The sequence below is a fragment of the Bufo bufo genome, chromosome 1 (assembly GCF_905171765.1).
Source record: "Bufo bufo chromosome 1, aBufBuf1.1, whole genome shotgun sequence".
Classification (NCBI taxonomy): Eukaryota; Metazoa; Chordata; class Amphibia; order Anura; family Bufonidae; genus Bufo; species Bufo bufo.
In genome coordinates, this window is record NC_053389.1 from 453,398,235 (window position 1) to 453,415,545 (window position 17,311).

The 17,311-nt window shown below is 41.6% G+C and overlaps 1 protein-coding gene across 1 annotated transcript in view; it reads left to right on the forward strand.

The window, feature by feature from the left end:
* The window catches only part of OTOGL (otogelin like), a 307,829-nt gene that overhangs the window by 261,748 nt on the left and 28,770 nt on the right, over nucleotides 1-17,311 (forward strand). Inside the window, exon 49 of the mRNA XM_040412979.1 lies at nucleotides 8,616-8,794. Within this exon, the coding sequence (XP_040268913.1) occupies nucleotides 8,616-8,794 (179 nt within the window). The remainder of the gene's footprint in view (nucleotides 1-8,615; nucleotides 8,795-17,311) is intronic.

Genomic DNA, 17,311 nt, shown 5'->3' on the forward strand with positions numbered 1-17,311 from the left:
AACAAGAATTAAACCTCTTTCCTTGAAGTTCTTGATGATCCTATAAATTGTTGATTGAGGTGCAATCTTAGTAGCCACAATATCCTTGCCTGTGAAGCCATTTTTATGCAACGCAATGATAGCTGCACGCGTTTCTTTGCAGGTCACCATGGTTAACAATGGAAGAACAATGATTTCAAGCATCACCCTCATGTCAAGTCTGCCATTTTAATCCAATCATCCTGACATAATGATCTCCAGCCTTGTGCTCGTCAACATTCTCACCTGAGTTAACAAGACGATTACTGAAATGATCTCAGCAGGTCCTTTAATGACAGCAATGAAATGCAGTGGAAAGGTTTTTTTTGGGATTAAGTTAATTTTCATGGCAAAGAAGTACTATGCAATTCATCTGATCACTCTTCATAACATTCTGGAGTATATGCAAATTGCTATTATAAAAATTTAAGCAGCAACTTTTTCCAATTTCCAATATTTATGTAATTCTCAAAACTTTTGGCCACGACTGTACATTCCCCTTTATGCCTATTGTCTATGATAATTGCCTCATGTAGACACTTTCTATATATCACAAAAAAGAACAAGGTACTCAACTCAAAATACCACAGTAAAACAACCATCTTTATTGAGATTTCATATTAAAAAGTAGCAAAGCCATATTAACTACTGATAATAAAAACAAGGGGGGAGCCTTCATGCATAATACAAGACATAAAGCGGAAATAAGTGCCCTTGTTCACATTGGTGCCATGACTTCCATTCTTACAATATCCGTTATGAATATGATGGATCCTTTTAGACCATTTTATGGATTCAGACCTGCCATCAGAAATGTCTAGACCTACTTACAGTAGAAGTATCATGGCCCTCCAGTATTTAGATGGCATGGGTGCAGATGAATAAATGAGTACCACACAATGCTTGAAACTGCTTAATTCCCTGCAGAGAACAGAATTGAACTGTAAGAATCCAACATGTCCACCAATGTAAAGGTGATGGGGACAACTAGTTTATAAAGGATCATGGAGCAGTTCTGTTAACATTTGTATTTGTGTTCAGTTACATTGTCATGGGCACAAAACTTTTCATGTAGATTGTCAGCTCTTATGGGCAGGGAGTGGTACCTCTTTCCTCTTTATTATCAGCTTTTATGGACAGGGACATCTCCACTGTAGATTCTCAGCTCTTACAGGCACAGTCCAATTTAAAATCAGCAAAGCACACAGGAGAAAACCAGGATTAGGAAGAAATCCTTTTAAATCCCACATCCATCATTTATCAAGGTTGTTAGCTGAAATGTCACATTTTGGATCATAACAGATTTATATCTAATCCTGGCTTTCTGCAATGTGCTGGTGCTGATTTTGATTCGGACTGCATAGCATAGTTTGGGTGAGGCGGATCAAGCCCATCAGTGGGATACACCAGAATGAGCTACATATGGGGCTGTTTAGGCCTCATGCACATGGCTGTATGTATTTTGCAGTCCGCAAATTGAGGATCTTCAAAATACGGATACCATCCATGTTGCATCCACATTTTCTGTGGACCTATTGACTTCAATGGATCTGTGGTCCTGATTTTGCGGCCAAGTATAGCACATGTTCTATCTTTTTGTGGAATGGACATATGGATGCAGAAAGCACAAAAAGGTGAAATATGGAAAAATGCGGACAGCGCACAGATATGTTCGTGTGCATGAGGTCTGAGATACAATTTTCTGCTTTTTATGCGCAGGGAAGATTCATGTCTGCTGTAGATTGTCAGCTCTTATGGGCATGGATGGTGAGGGTATAACCCCTCGATCTCCCACCAATCCTGAGAATGAAGTGTTTGCAGTGTTGATTTAATATCCTCTTCACCTTGACGCTGTGTTGGGAACTGCAGTCAGCCATGGCTGTGGATGGAAAAACAGTGAGGGGTATGAGCTCCTTCCCATTCTCTCTCAGGATCAGTTGGGTTCCCAGAGATCAGATGATCAATGATTATAACGTCATACCCTACTCATATGCCATCGCTTTAAAAGATGAGAATGCCTTTGGAATGCAATTTTTACAGATTTACACCACAAAAGAATAAAAGTTGTGGGCACTAGATGGCGGTATAGATAAAAATAAGGGGTTTAAAAAAGTGATTACTGGGTAGCTGCTTCCTATGCATGGGAGGAAGGGGTTAAAGATAAGGTACTGAATGCTTCCAGTAAAATAGTGGAGGAAACGCTTTATTTCTAGGCACTGGGTAGCTGCATTCCCTGAAGAGGAGCTGAACTGCAGTAACCCGACATGGATACTACAGAGTGGACGGTTCGCAGGGTACTGATGGCCCTGGATGGATCCATTATAATACATTTTTCTTGGAATAGCACAGCGTGTTACCTTACACTATTCTCACTGTCAAGCAATGGACATCTATGAACATCCCCTAGAGTTACTAGGTGTGCTAGGTACACAATGATGGATAAGGACATTCTAGAACTGCCTGTCTAAACATAGAAATAGCTTGTCACTCTTTATTTTTCATTCGTTGTAATTCTGATCATCACTAATAAGGGTCCATTCACACGTCCGTAAGTGTTTTGCGGATCCGCAAAACACGGACACCAGCAATGTGCATTCCGCAATTTGCGGACCGCACATCGCCGGCACTATAATTGAAAATGCCTAATCTTGTCCAATATATGACTGAAGACAGAGAGTGCTCCTCATGCTGCTGCCACCTCCACAATCTCGTGTCGATTGCGGACAAGAATAGGACATGTTATATTTTTTTATGGAAACGGAAAGACAGATGCGTAAGTGCGGATCCGCAAATGCGGATGCGGACAGAACATTCCGGCTCAATTGAAAATGAATGGGTTCGCACCCGTTCCGCAAAATTGGGGAACGGATGCGGACCCATTTTGCGGACGCGTGAATGGACCCTAATTCTGTGTTTAGCAATGTTGCCCCTTAGACCGCTTTCACACAGTCAGTGGTCGGTCAGTGTTTGAGCAGTGACTTCCATTGGTGCTTGTGAGCCAAACCAGGATTGGAGCCTTCCCAGAGATAAGGTATAAGGCCTCTTGCACACAAATGTTTTTTTTTCCGTTTCGTTTTTTTTTTGTTCCGTATGCGAAACCATTCACTTCAATGGGTCCACAAACGGAAGGTACTCCGTATCCATTCCGTTTCCATATTTCCGTTCCGTTCAAAGATAGAACATGTCCTATTATTGCCCGCAAATCACGTTCCGTGGCTCCATTCAAGTCAATGGTTCCGCAAAAAAAACTGAATGCATCCGTATATCTTCCATATTCGTTCCGTTTTTGCAGAACCATCTATTGAAAATTTTATGCCCAGCCCAATTTTTTTATGTACTTACTGTTTAAACATTATTGCAAGCTTCTGTTTCCGTTTGCAATTCGCAAAAAACGAATCACAAACAGAAACCAAACAGAACGGCAAAATGGAACGGAAACACTACTGAAATAAAAACACAGAAAAACTGATTAATTAAAAACGGACCGCAAAATACTGAAAAAGCCATACGGTCAAGAGGCCTAAGGGAAAGACCTGCTCCTGTTCTTTGTTTTTGACCTACACCTCTGGTTTCGGCTCACAATCACTGAAGGAAATCACTGATCAAACACTGACGTGTGAATGAGGCTTAACTCTGGCTATATCATATTTGGCTTGTAAATGGAAGAAGAGTAGAACCAGCTCGCTGATATTGTGGTCCACTCTGCTGTCTCAGGCTCCTCTTCAGCCAAGGGTATACACATTCAGGAAATCAGTTCTGCAAAGATTTTCAACCCCTGTTGCTGGACAACAATAGATTTTCTGCACATATGACATTTAACCAGGATCACTTGCTTCTTTTAATCACAATTTTCCTCTCTGTCACAGAATGTAGCTGTGGAAATGACACCACCTTGGAATGCGCTCTGGTAAGCACACATTGATAATCGATACTTTATCGCAAAGTGTCCTAGATGTAATTCCAGCTAATGTCAGCTAAAAAAAGCAATGCCGCCATTACACTATATTTTCCAAACTCCCACAATCTCATTCTTAGGGCTCATGCACACGACCGTATGGCGTTTTCAGTGTTTTGCGAGCCGTTTTTAACGGATCCGTTTTTCCGTTTTTTTGTTTCAGGAGTGTTTTCGGTTCAATTCTGTTTTTCCGTTCCGTTTTTCCGTATGGCATATACAGTATACAGTAATTACATAGGAAAAATTGGGCTGGACATAACATTTTCAATAGATTGTTCCACAAAAACGGAACGGATATGGAAGACATACGGAGTACATTCCGTATGTGTTCTGTTTTTTTTGCGGACCCATTGACTTGAATAGAGCCACGGAACATGATTTGCGGGCAATAATAGGACATGTTCTATCTTTGAACGAAAAAACAGAAATACGGAAACTGAATGCACACGGAGACACTTCAGTTTTTTTTGCTGACCCATTGAAATAAATGGTTCAGTATAAGTACCGCATACTGAACTAAAAAAATGGCCAGTATACTGAACGCAAAATACTGTCGTGTGCATGAGCCCTTAGAGTAGGGGGAGGGAGGAAGAAAACAGCCAGGAATAGTGAATTATCCAACTTAAGGCTTATTGCACACGACCGTATGGCTTTTTCAGTGTTTTGCGGTCCGTTTTTCACAGATCCGTTGTTCCGTTTTTTGTTTCCGTTGTGTTTCCGTTTCTGTTCCATTTTTCCGTTCCGTTTTTCCGTATGGCATATACAGTATACAGTAATTACATAGATAAAATTGGGCTGGGCATAACATTTTCAATAGATGGTTCAGCAAAAAACGGAACGGAAACGGAAGACATACGGATGCATTTCCGTATGTGTTCCGTTTTTTTGCGGACCCATTGACTTGAATGGAGCCACGGAACGTGATTTGCGTGCAATAATAGGACATGTTCTATGTTAAAACGGAACGGAAAAACGGAAATACGGAAACGGAATGCATACGGAGTACATTCCGTTTTTTTTTTGCGGAACCATTGAAATGAATGGTTCCGTATACGGACCGTATACGGAACGCAAAAAACGGCCAGTAAACGGGAAAAAAAAACGGCCGTGTGCAGGAGGCCTAAATCTCAGTGGACCTAAAGTATCTGAAGATAAGCATAGGACTCTGTTCACACATGGCTGTGTTCCGAGTGTTTTTTTAATTTTTTTTAACTGGTTAAAAAAAAATCGTACCATTGCTGCAATGCAGCTGCAGTGTATCCTAATGCAACACATGCAATTTGTCTTCCCACCTACTGTACATATACAATTTGCTATTGAGAATTCTAGGTATATTTACTATTACTGCATTAATTTATGTTTCTAAGAATCAGCAACAATATCCATCCTGTGTTATGCTATCATTGTGGAGTACTGTTACGCTCAGGTTGGACAGACTACGACTACATTGTACGTTGCTGAAACACTTTAATGATGCATAACATTTTCTCTTACTACAGGGAGAACTTCGGAGGATTGATACTGACCGACACAGCCCATGTGGATGCACTTATTACATATGTGGTAATTAATCCATTTATTTATTAGTTTGTTGTAAGTCTGACACACTGTAGATCCCATATATTCATTGAAATAATTATTTTTGCATGTACAGTATTACTGCTAATAACGGAGTATGTGGACTTCTAAGAAGATGTCAAATAGAGATGAGCGAATTTTTTTTTTTTATTCGATTCGCAGGTTCGCCCAAATTTTTGGGAAAAATTTGTTTAGATCCGAATATATTCACTGCGAATTACGTTAAAAACGGCTATTTGTTGGCTGCTGAGATCCTTTATAGTGGTGTAAAACACTGTGCCTTGCAGTAACATGCATAGGGAGCCTGCTTTGGTAGTGAAATAATACTGTGAGTCAGTATGACATGCAGATGACAGGCATTGCTCTTAGAACCACTGCACACTGTACTTATTAGGGCAGTAACGGGGCCAAAACTGACCAAATAACTAAAGTATGAACTCAGCCTTACAGGTCGATGTTAGCGCCAAGAAGAAGCGCACTCCTTTTACACCGTCGGCAGCTGATTCCACATAGATGTCTACAGAACTTGTTCTATTAAACGCTTATACAAGTAGAGCCCCCGATAGAGTGGAGAGGGTGTCAACAGTAAGTTTGTGTTGACGTCATTGATTCATTTGCCCTTCCTCTGAGCCGTCAGAACAATAACCCACAATAAACGGATCCTGTCTGTGGAGCATGCGCCTTCACTCGGTCAGCATTTGCTCAATAATCCATCAGTATTGCTAATGCCACAAAAAAACAGGAGTGGATGTAAAACAGAGATGACACGTGAAGGTAATATTTGCATGTCTTCTGTGTTTTGTACCCACTCCTGCTTTTGGCTACCAGATCATAAGCTAATTCTGATGGGACCATACAGGCCTTACACAGACAGGATCTGTTGTGCGTCTCATTTTTCCTTCCTTCTGACAGATCAGAAGAAAAGGTGAAAGAAATGATGATGTCAGCCAGGCCGAAAGGCAAAATAGTGGCCCAGTCATGAAGTGGGGAAGGTGGAAACAGCATGAGAAGTCCACAGAGTGGACCTATGACATAGTGGTGAGGTGGAAGCAGCATGAGGAGACCATAGAGTGGTCCAATGACAGAGTCTGGAGGTGGCAGCAGCATCAGGAGTCCACAGAGTGGCACGACGACAAAAGATTGTGGAGGTGGCAACAGCATGAGGAGACCACAGAGTAGCACGACGACAAGAGATTGTGGAGGTGGCAGCAGCATGAGGAGCACTCTCTGTTTTCAGTCATATATGGTTTATTCACCAACTGTGGTTGGTGAATAAACCATATATGACTGAAGACAGAGAGTGCTGCGGTAATTATTTTCTTTTATGGATTACTGGGGGCCTGTCGGGCTTGGACCTAACAAAGCTGGCACCGCCACCATTGGGACAGATTTTTGAATACAACCAGTGAGTAGTGCTGTTTTATTCTCTAAATAAGCAGCATGAGGAGGCCACAGAGTGGCACGAAGACAAAGTATGGAGTTGGCAGCAGTATGAGGAGGCCACTGAGTGGCACAATGACCAAGTCTGGAGTTGGCAGCAGTATTAGGAGGCCACCGAGTGGTACAGTGACCAAGTCTGAAGTTGGCAGCGGTATGAGGAAGCCACCGAGTGGCACAATGACACAGTCTGGAGTTGGCGGCAGCATGAGGAGACCACAGAGTGGCCCAATGACCGAGTCTGGAGGTGGCAACAGCAGCAGCATCAGGAGGATACCACAAAGTGGCAAGGTGACATAGTGTAGAGATGGCAGTAGCAGCAGCATCAGGATACCACATATGGTGACACTGCATATGTTGACGCAGGGCTGTGGTGCCAACATTGGCACTCTGGCCACGCTTCACCTTCTGCCCACATATTCTACATATGGCCATGTTAACCTCCTCCTGGCGGCTTAACAAAGAACTGCCACACCGCTGAGTAGGTGATTTTACCCCCAACAGTCCGCATTGACTGACTGCTACTGAAATAGGCCACTATACGGTTTTGCCACAAATAACTGCACCAGTGAAAAGCATCTATTTTTTTCTTTTTTTCCCCTTTAACACATATAACTGCAGAAGTGAACTGAGAATATATTTTTCTTTTTGCACAGATATAAGCCACTAAGAGCTTTTCAACATAGCACTTGCACCCCAAGAACGAATTGCTGGAATGACAGAGCTGTATAATGGCTATTTGGTTCCCCAAAAAATCTTTCCCTGGACTTGTAAATTGCTTTTCTAGCACTGTCCCTAGCGCCTTCTGACGTCTCTCCCTGCACTAAGATGCTGTGAAATAATTCCTCCCTATCCTTTCCCTGCACTTATAAATAGTTTTTTCAGTTTCTTTGTTCGCAATGAGGTTTTTCTTATTGGTGTCCCTAGCTCCTTCTCACGTTTGTCCCTGCACTCAGAACGCTGGAAAATGGAAGAATCTAAAATGGCTGCCGTATTTATTGGGCTGTGACATAACAGGGCTGGCTGGCTGCTGATTGGCTGCATGCATGCATGTCAATCTGGGTGATCCCGCCTTCCCAGAGTTACTTGCCCCATGTCCTCAGTCCTCACACGTGTAGCCGCCATTTTTGGAAAAATTCTGATTCGTTACCACGAAGCGCGAGGAAATTCGCATTCATTGCGAATTGAATTTTTCCTGAAATTCGGATTGAATTCCACTCTGTCAGCTTCAATTCGCTCATCTCTAATTTCAAAGTTCATATGAAATAATGGAAAAATCTAAACCAGCACTCCAGCTATTGTGAAACCACAACTTTCTCATGAAAATGAATGGAGCATGCTGAGAGTTGTAGTTTCACAACAGCTGGGGTGCCAGAGGTGTGATCTCTCATATTTTGAAATTCGTTCTCACTTCGTTTGTTGATAAAAGGTGAATTGCGTTATGGATTCCGTAACCACGGACCATAATGCAATTGTATGACGGAATGCATAACGGAATGCCTTTAGAGGCGTTATTCATTCCTTCATAATAGAAGTCTATGGGCTGCAAAACGGATCTGTCCCGTTTTTGTTATACAGGGGAGTCAGTATACTTTATGAGTATTGCATTGTTTATTTTCTTTTCTAGAAAAGGAAGAAGTATGCATATATCAGGGAATTACTGTGCTGCACCCGGGTCAGTCACTAATTGAGTATTTAAACGGGGAGACTTGCTACACTGTAAAATGCTTACATGAAAAAGATCCTGCAAGTGGATTTCATGCTATGGAAACTTTGACAGTTAACTGTTCCAAGAACTGTGCTACAGTAAGTATTGAAACTGTCAGTTATACAAATGGAAAGGTAACATTCATAACATGTCTAGTCTACACTGCCTTTTAATTGCTGTTGGGGGCAGAACAGACTACAAAGCCAGACTGAGGCAGCAAGAGACAAAACAAAACTGAAATGTCAACACCTTAAAGGGAACCTGTCACCGGGATTTTGTGTATAGAGCTGAGGACATGGGTTGCTAGATGGCCGCTAGCACCCAGCCCCCATAGCTCTGTGTGCTTTTATTGTGTAAAAAAAAACCATTTGATACATATGCAAATTAACCTTAGATGTGTCCTGTACGTGAGATGAGTCAGGGACAGGACTCATTTCAGGTTAATTTGCATATGTATCAAACTTTTTTTTTTTTACACAATAAAAGCACACAGAGCTATGGGGACTGGGTATTGGGCATGTGCTAGCAGCCATCTAGCAACCCATGTCCTCAGCTCTATACACAAAATCCCGGTGACCGGTTCCCTTTAATGACCACCCACTGTCTTTTGTCATCCCTGTTTTAAAGAAGGCAAGTTCTTAGAGCAGTCTTTTGCTTTACAGGCAGTAAGTGCTAGTGATAAGATCGGAGGCTGGGTAAGCCCTCTACAGTCAGTACTGGGGACCTAAAAAAGACACCAGGACTGTAAATTCAGTAATCCTGCTGTTAGGGCACACTGGCATTGTCCTAGCTGAAGCCTGTGACACATAGTCACAGCATAATGTATTAGTATGTATTAAAAAAAAATGCAAATTTGAATGTTAAAAATAAATATAAAACCTTGCAAAAAAAAAAGCAATTAAATAAGCAATTATTTTACGGAAAAATACACTGCACATTATGTACAAATCAAAAAATGATATTTAATAGGCATCCACATGACCAACAAAACCTGAACAACTCATTTAACAGGTTATTGAGTGTGAATTATATACAGTATAAACAATAAAGTAAAAAAAAAGCTTCTTCTGTATTTGCAACACAAAAAAAAAGTACCACATTTTTCGCCCTATAAGACGCACTGGCCCATAAGACGCACCTAGGTTTTAGAGGAGGACAATAAGAAACAAATATTTTTCATTACACCTCAGGTCAGCCCACCAATCAGACCCCCAATATTAATCAGACCTCAGCTCACAGTCCTCCATGCCTCATAGCAGCCCCCATCCATATGTAATCAGCCCCCAGCCATATGTAATCAGCCCCCAGCCATATGTAATCAGCCCCCAGCCATATAATCAGCCCCCAGTCATATATATAATCAGCTCCCAGTCATATATATAATCAGCCCCCAGTCATATATATAATCAGCCCCCAGTCATATATATAATCAGCCCCCAGCCATTATTCAGCAGCCCCCCACCCATTATTCAGCAGCTCCCCAGTCATTATTCAGCAGCCCCCAGCCTCAGATCACAAAATAAGTAAACCACTTAACGCTCCTGGATGCCGCTGCTCCTCTCCTCCAGCGCGATCTTCTTCCTCCTGCTGTCGGCTGTGCTGTGAACTGGCGAGCACAGCGTGAGGTCACAGAATGCCCTCACGCTGTGCGCAGCCACTGCACAGCCGACAGCCGAGGACCAGGAAGCGGTGAGTACAGAGCCTTCACCGCTTCCTGGTTCTCAGGTACTATTGAGCGCTTCCATCATGGAAGCGCTAATTAGTATTCACCCCATAAGAAGCAGGGGCATTTTTTCCCCAGTTTCAGGGGGGAAAAGTGCATCTTATGGGGCGAAAAATACGGTAAAAAAAATGACAAATTAATGTATATCTCAACAGCAAACAGCACTAAAATGTAGTTTCTTCTGCTTAAAACTTGCTCTTACACAGCCATGTGAATGAAAAAATAAAAAAGTTATGGCTACTTAAAGGCTATGTATACCTTTGGGGGCAATTATTTTTATTATTGCATTATACTTATTTTGAGCTAAAATTTTTTTTTTCAATTGGTCTTTATTAACAATATGGAATCCTTTTATGTGTACATAGCTGAGATGCTCTACTAGCTGCCTGTGGATTTTCTGTCTTTCTGTCATCTGGGAAGCAGAGGACTCCTTATCTCTGCTCTCTCACATTATAAACACTCATTAAAGCTCAATCCTTATCTTACTAATAACAATGTAGCTTAAATAAGTGTCTGTGACCTCTCAGTAGTTTAGAGATAAGGGTTATTAGATGACTGTTCTAACGGATGACTATATACAGTAGTTTGAATTAGGTTCAATAAGTATTTTCTTTCTCTCGCCCTGTCATGTTCTAACAAGGAACCAAAACCGCTAGAACATATCAGAGGCAAACACACAAACACATGTGGCAAGCAGAGACAAGACATGACAGTAAGCTGGAAACTGAATCAGGAGATAAGGGATCAGTGGCAATAAATACCACTGGACCAAGTGCATGGTTTTACTTGGGGCCAAACCCAGAGGGCAGAGGCACAGTGAGCCCCATTCTTCACAGAACCCCAGATGGTGAGGATGAACTTAGCCGAGGCTCACTGGTTGCCTCTCCAGGATGGTCCCGGTGCACTTGGCCACTTACCTGCAGAAACTGCTGGAGAAGCACCAGCAGTCCACACAAACAAAGACTGGAACCCGAGCACGATACAGAACCAATAAGAAAGGACAAACATGAACCAGTACACAAGCAGGCGCCTGGACCCCATGTAGAACAACACATGGTGGTCACAGGCAGACCTGCATACAGACTAGATGTTTCCCTTTTGGAGAACTCAGGTGTCATCTCACCGAAGGCAAAGACAGGACAAGCAGATGCCTGTTCCCCATGAGGAGTTAGCCCATGGGTGAACAGACAGAGCTGCACACAAGGTACTGCACACAGACAGGAACAGAAAAAGTTAACACTGCCAGGCTAGACATGAATAGCAGATGCCTGTTCCCCATGCGGAATTAGTCCATGGGCGAACAGACAGTGGAGATGTCTGGCCTCCATGTAGGATGATACATGGCAGTCACAGACAAGACACAGAACCACAGATAAGACATGGCACAGACATGCAAATGTCTGGACTCCATGCAAGACGACGCATGGCAGTCACAGACCAGACACAGAACCAGACTAACAAGACATAGAACCAAGCTAGGCGACCTCGCATACAGACACTGAACAGACACCAATAACCAGGCAAAGCAGGAAGACCAGGTGACCTTGATGACATAGTATGTGGCCACACAAATAGGGCAGATGGAATAACCCAGGGAAGGTGCATAGCTCCTGCCTCTAGCAAGGCTGGAGACAGACTGACCCTAAACCCAGGTGCACATGTATATAAAAAGCACTTAGTGACCACACCCAGACCAAGACCATTAACTCCATCAGAACCAAACAGGGAGGGGAGCCTGCATAAACACAGAAGTGAAAGCACAGGCTGCAGTACTGGACATTGCCCCTGGCAACCAGCATACACGGAGTCCACCGCAGCCAGAGCACAAACAAACCGTGTCACAGTGACCACACTGTGACACTTACCAGAACTAAGACAACAGGGAGGGGGAGCAAGCATACATTAGGAGTAGTACACACACTGGCTGCCACAATTACATGTAGGTCATAGCAACTAGCCTACATGGAATTCACCACAGCCAGTACGCCCGAGACATAATAAAGCGGGCAACACGGCAACCCGTGACACAGTGAACTACACTGTGACACGCCCACTGTCCTCTAACGGGGGCCTCCCCACTTGGAAAAATGAGGATCAGGCATATTGTATTTCAATCTTTTGTTCTACTAGCAGGCAGAAGAACACAGGATCTTGCCTCCTGCTATTCCCTGAAATAAACATACAGACTTGTATAAGGGGAGACAAGGAAAATATCAGCTAAATGCTCGTTCTAATCAATGTTTCTAGGGGAGATTACCTCCCTAATATTTATTAAAAAAAACTTTATAAAATTGAAGGCACACAGAGCAAAATGGAAAATGTAAGCGGGCGGCTCACCTCCAATCCAAATGGGATCAGGTGCTCACGTAAATGTTTACCCCAATAAACAAGCGCAAAGTAAATATATGTAGAAAACGGGCACTCAAGTCATAAGGAGTTGCATCAAAAAAGTTTATATAAACATATCACCATAACATTAAAATCAGCATTTAAAACATAACATTTAAAAACAAACAAATTCTATAATTTTCGAATATAAATCGATGTTGTAATCGACTCTTGAAACTAGTAGTAGAACAATATCAATTGAGATGCTCAAGAAAATTGATTATTGAAAACATCGACTATTTGAAGAAAACCACAGGGAATTAAAGGGAAAAAAATATGAAAAATTATAAAAAAAAGTCTTCCAGATGTTGTTCCCAATGTTAGCATATAAAACCTCTTATATTTTCTTTGTTAAGATGTATAACCTCTTGTAGCTAGGTATTAGCAAGTGAACGAACATATGGACAGAAATAAGCAGTCTCTTTACTGTGTCTTCACCACTTCCTAGTGGTTTTTATTCAGCAAGATAGACCGCACGCTTAATCAGCGATAGTTTCTGTTTCCACTAGTTCGATATAGATGTAGGCTTCAGTAATGTGTTAAGATTCAAACAGAACTTTCGAGTAGTGATCCTGTATTTTCGGATGGTGATCACGTACCTGGTGGCGTCTCATGTGGCGTCGCACGTGGTTTCTCTACGTCCCCTCTTTACGGATTACAGCGCGCTGTTTCTTTCAGATTATCATCCGTAGTTACTGTAATCGAATTGCCATACGCGTTTCGAGGTTTACACACCTCTTCTTCAGTGGCTGTTATAAGTCTTTGTGTGTAACAGTCCATATTTTATGTGGTTTTAATGGGGTGTGGTTCGAACATTCATTGGTCCAGGTTTAACTAGGAGGAGTGGTTTTCAGCAATCTCAGCTGTTCTACTGTATAATGTGGATCTTCCCATCTCATTTGTCGACATTTTAAAACACAGGTGTTAAAAATACATATGTTGGTTTAAAATAATGATAATAATAATAATAGTTCAAAATATCCAAAGGGTGTTATATGTAATTTGAAAAATGGCAAAGAAACCGCATCAGAGATGTGTATACGATATCTGTGCGATTAATATGCCATTTAGTTTTTCAAACAATACTGTCTAATAATTCGCATCACATATAGGAGGCTTCCTTTCTAATCTTTTCTCACTGACTTTTCCCTCAAGGTATTTTAAGGTATTTCAAGATATTCCACTAGATCCTCCACATCCTCAGTATGTTGTTGGAAGATGTAATGGAACATCTAACAAAGATTTCCATCTCGATTGGAATCGGAAATAACATAAATCGCAAAGAAAACGCACCAAAACCACAATTGCGATATTCAAATAATTCGTGTGGGTCTCTATCTCATCGTTCCGAACTGCCTTAGGCTTAGTTTCGAACTATTTTTAAAGGGGCAATATAGTCGATTCTCCACAGAGAGTCTTTTTGGACCATTATCTATTTGAAGAGTTCCTTCGAAAAAATTAACTCGGGAGATCTTTCTCGAAGAAATCTGCTTCGAAAAAATCTGCTTCGAAAAAATCCTTTCTCAAACATCCTCTCGAAAGTTTCTCCAGGTTTTCCCAAAAGTTTTCCCGAAACAAACTTCGAGTTTTCTATCAGATGATACATACTCGAAAAACTTTTAGAATTTCATACTTTTATAAGGTGCGGAATGTATTTCCAAACAGGGATAATCACTATACAGATTAACTATGTAGAATGGGGCCTGGGACCCCTCCCCCGAGGAAGCATGGAGGTGCTGATAGACAGCCAGACACTCCATGCTGCATCGGGAGGGGGGAACCAGGCCCGTACTCACAGGAAACCAAAGATTTAGAGTTCCGCGTTCAGACCTTTCGGAACGAGTGAGTCAAATTCGTATATTCTTTTTGACTCGAGTCTAGACATAGCGGAGATGTGGTCTCCTCCGCGCCATGGTTTTTTCACTTTTTCGATAGCTGTAAAGATTAAACCTGATGGGTCTTGATTGTGTTTATCTTTAAAGTGTCGGTAGAGGCAATGTTGTTCATACCCTTTCCTGATATTATTAATATGTTCAGACACTCTTTTTTTCAGACTACGTTTCGTTCGCCCTATATATTGTTTAGAACATCCACATTAAAGGGGTATTCTCATCTTGCTAAATCATCCTGAGCTGCAGTTACGGCAGAAATCACTTCCTGGTTTGAGGCTTCTAAAGCTGGGCGGGCTTAGAAAGCTAGAGTGAAGGCCGGCCACGCCTCCTTATTAGCTCACACTGAGAGCTTGTTCATGTGGATAGTATGATAGTATTGTGCCCAGCATCCCTGCAATAAATCACATTGTGCCCAGCTTCCCTAAACTAAATTACATTGGCCCCAGCGTCCCTGCAATAAATTACATTGTGCCCAGCGTCCCTGCTCTATATATTTTACCCCCTTTGATAGTTCTAATAAATAAAATCGTTGGTGGATAAGTGGTTGAGATTCTCCTGGCACTTACATATGCTGTCTATGCACCTCCTCGGTACTGCCGCTCGCTCCTATGGGCACCCTCTCTCTCTCTCCGACGCTCGCCTGGAAGGCCGCGCTGCATACAGAGCAAGCGGCTCTGTATCAGACACGGCAGAGAAGAAATTGGATAAGCGCATGCGCGGCATAGCGTGCGCGTTCCTGTGAGACTGGCTGGCCGTCTGGGTGAACAGTAAGTGCGGTCTGTGCAAGCGCGGCCAATAGATGCGGCCGTGGAGCGGTGGCCGTATCTATGGGTTTCCAAATGTAAACAATGCTGTAAGAGGGAAATAATTTTTCAGAATGGCTGCATTATAAATAATAGAACCTAATTGCAAAAATAGTCTATGGCACTAGGGGATTTTTTTTTAGCTATGATCTTAAAGATGAGAATACCCCTTTAAATCAAATAGATAACATCTGTGGAATTGCAGGATAAATGTTCTTTGATATCAATGTGGAATGAATTGGTAGTGGATTGAATCTTGACTGTTTTTTTCAGAAATTTTGTGGTCCTGCAGTTCTTGCAGGTACCACATCTATAAAATCCCTTTACATCCAACCAATGACTATCTCGTTGTGTTTTTAATTTTGTACATGTGGGTGCAACCTTAAGACCCAGGTTGGTGTATGTAATTTTAGGGGTCAAACTCAGAAGGGGCCCTATTGTTTTATCAACAAGGAGGTGGTGCCAATATCTTTTAATTATCCTTTCTATTTTTTTTATATTGACTGTTAAATGGTAATATTAGACGCAGTGGTTCGTCACACTCAATATTATTCGTTTTATTTGTTTTAGGTAAAAAGAATGCACCCCTGTCCATTTTCTCCACCTTCTGTATTGATCTGTCTATTATCTCTGATGGGTATTGTTTGGCGAGGAAGTGTTCTTTTAGTTGATCAGCCTCGATCATAAATTGTTCTTGGTTCGTACAATTTCTTTTTAAATGTCTAAATTGACTGGTTGGTATATTAGTCAACCAGTTGGCAGATGGCAACTGGAAAACAGTATGTAGCTGTTTTTCCAGGTTTTTTTTTGATAGGTTTTGCATGTTAATTTTGAACCTTGTTTTTGTACGGTTATGTCCAAAAAATCTATTGTCTCTTTACTATGATTAGAGGTGAATTTTAAATTCCTATTGTTATTTATTCTAGATAGGAAATGGTGAAGAGCTTCCTCTGATCCATTCCATATATAGACAATATCATCTATATATCTTCGCCAGAGCACCAGGTCCGTCCCCAGCTTAGGGGAAATGATCTCATCTTCCCTTTGCGACATAAATAAATTTGCATAGCTTGGGGGTGAACCTGGTGCCCATGGCGGTACCCCTAGTTTGGAGATAAAAATCTGAGTTGAACCAGAAATAGTTGTGAGACAATATATAGTCAATACTATCTACCAAAAACTGGATCTGTTCTTCTTTCATTGTTTTGTCCATACTTAACTTCCGGATTGCGTTAATCCCCTGTATATGATCTATTACAGTATAGAGCGAACCGACATCTAGTGTTCCAAAAATCCAACTTTCCTCACAGTTTAATTCTTCCAAACTAGTTATTATATCCGTGGTATCCTTGATATAGGAAAAGGATCTTACCACGAAGGGTTGTAGTATCTTCTCTACATATTGCGACAGATTAGCTGAGAGAGACCCTATTCCGGAAATTATCGGTCTGCCAGGGGGGTTCAGGTTATCCTTATGGATTTTCGGTAGACAGTAGAAGACAGGGATTCTTTGTTGAGTGTTTGTAATATATGAATATTCTTGTCGAGTTAAGATCCCACTGTCCAAACCCCCCTGGCAGACATTCAAAAGCTCTATCATAAAGTCCTTTGTGGGGTCCTTCTTAAGGGGTATATATGTACTATTGTCTGACAATTGTCTGATACATTCAAGATTGTATTTGTCTACATCCTGTATCACAATAGCACCCCCTTTATCAGCAGGTCTTATTACGATTTGTTTGCTATCTTGTAATTGTTTTATTGCTCTATTTTCTGCTCCAGATAGGTTATTTCTCATTGTTTTATCGT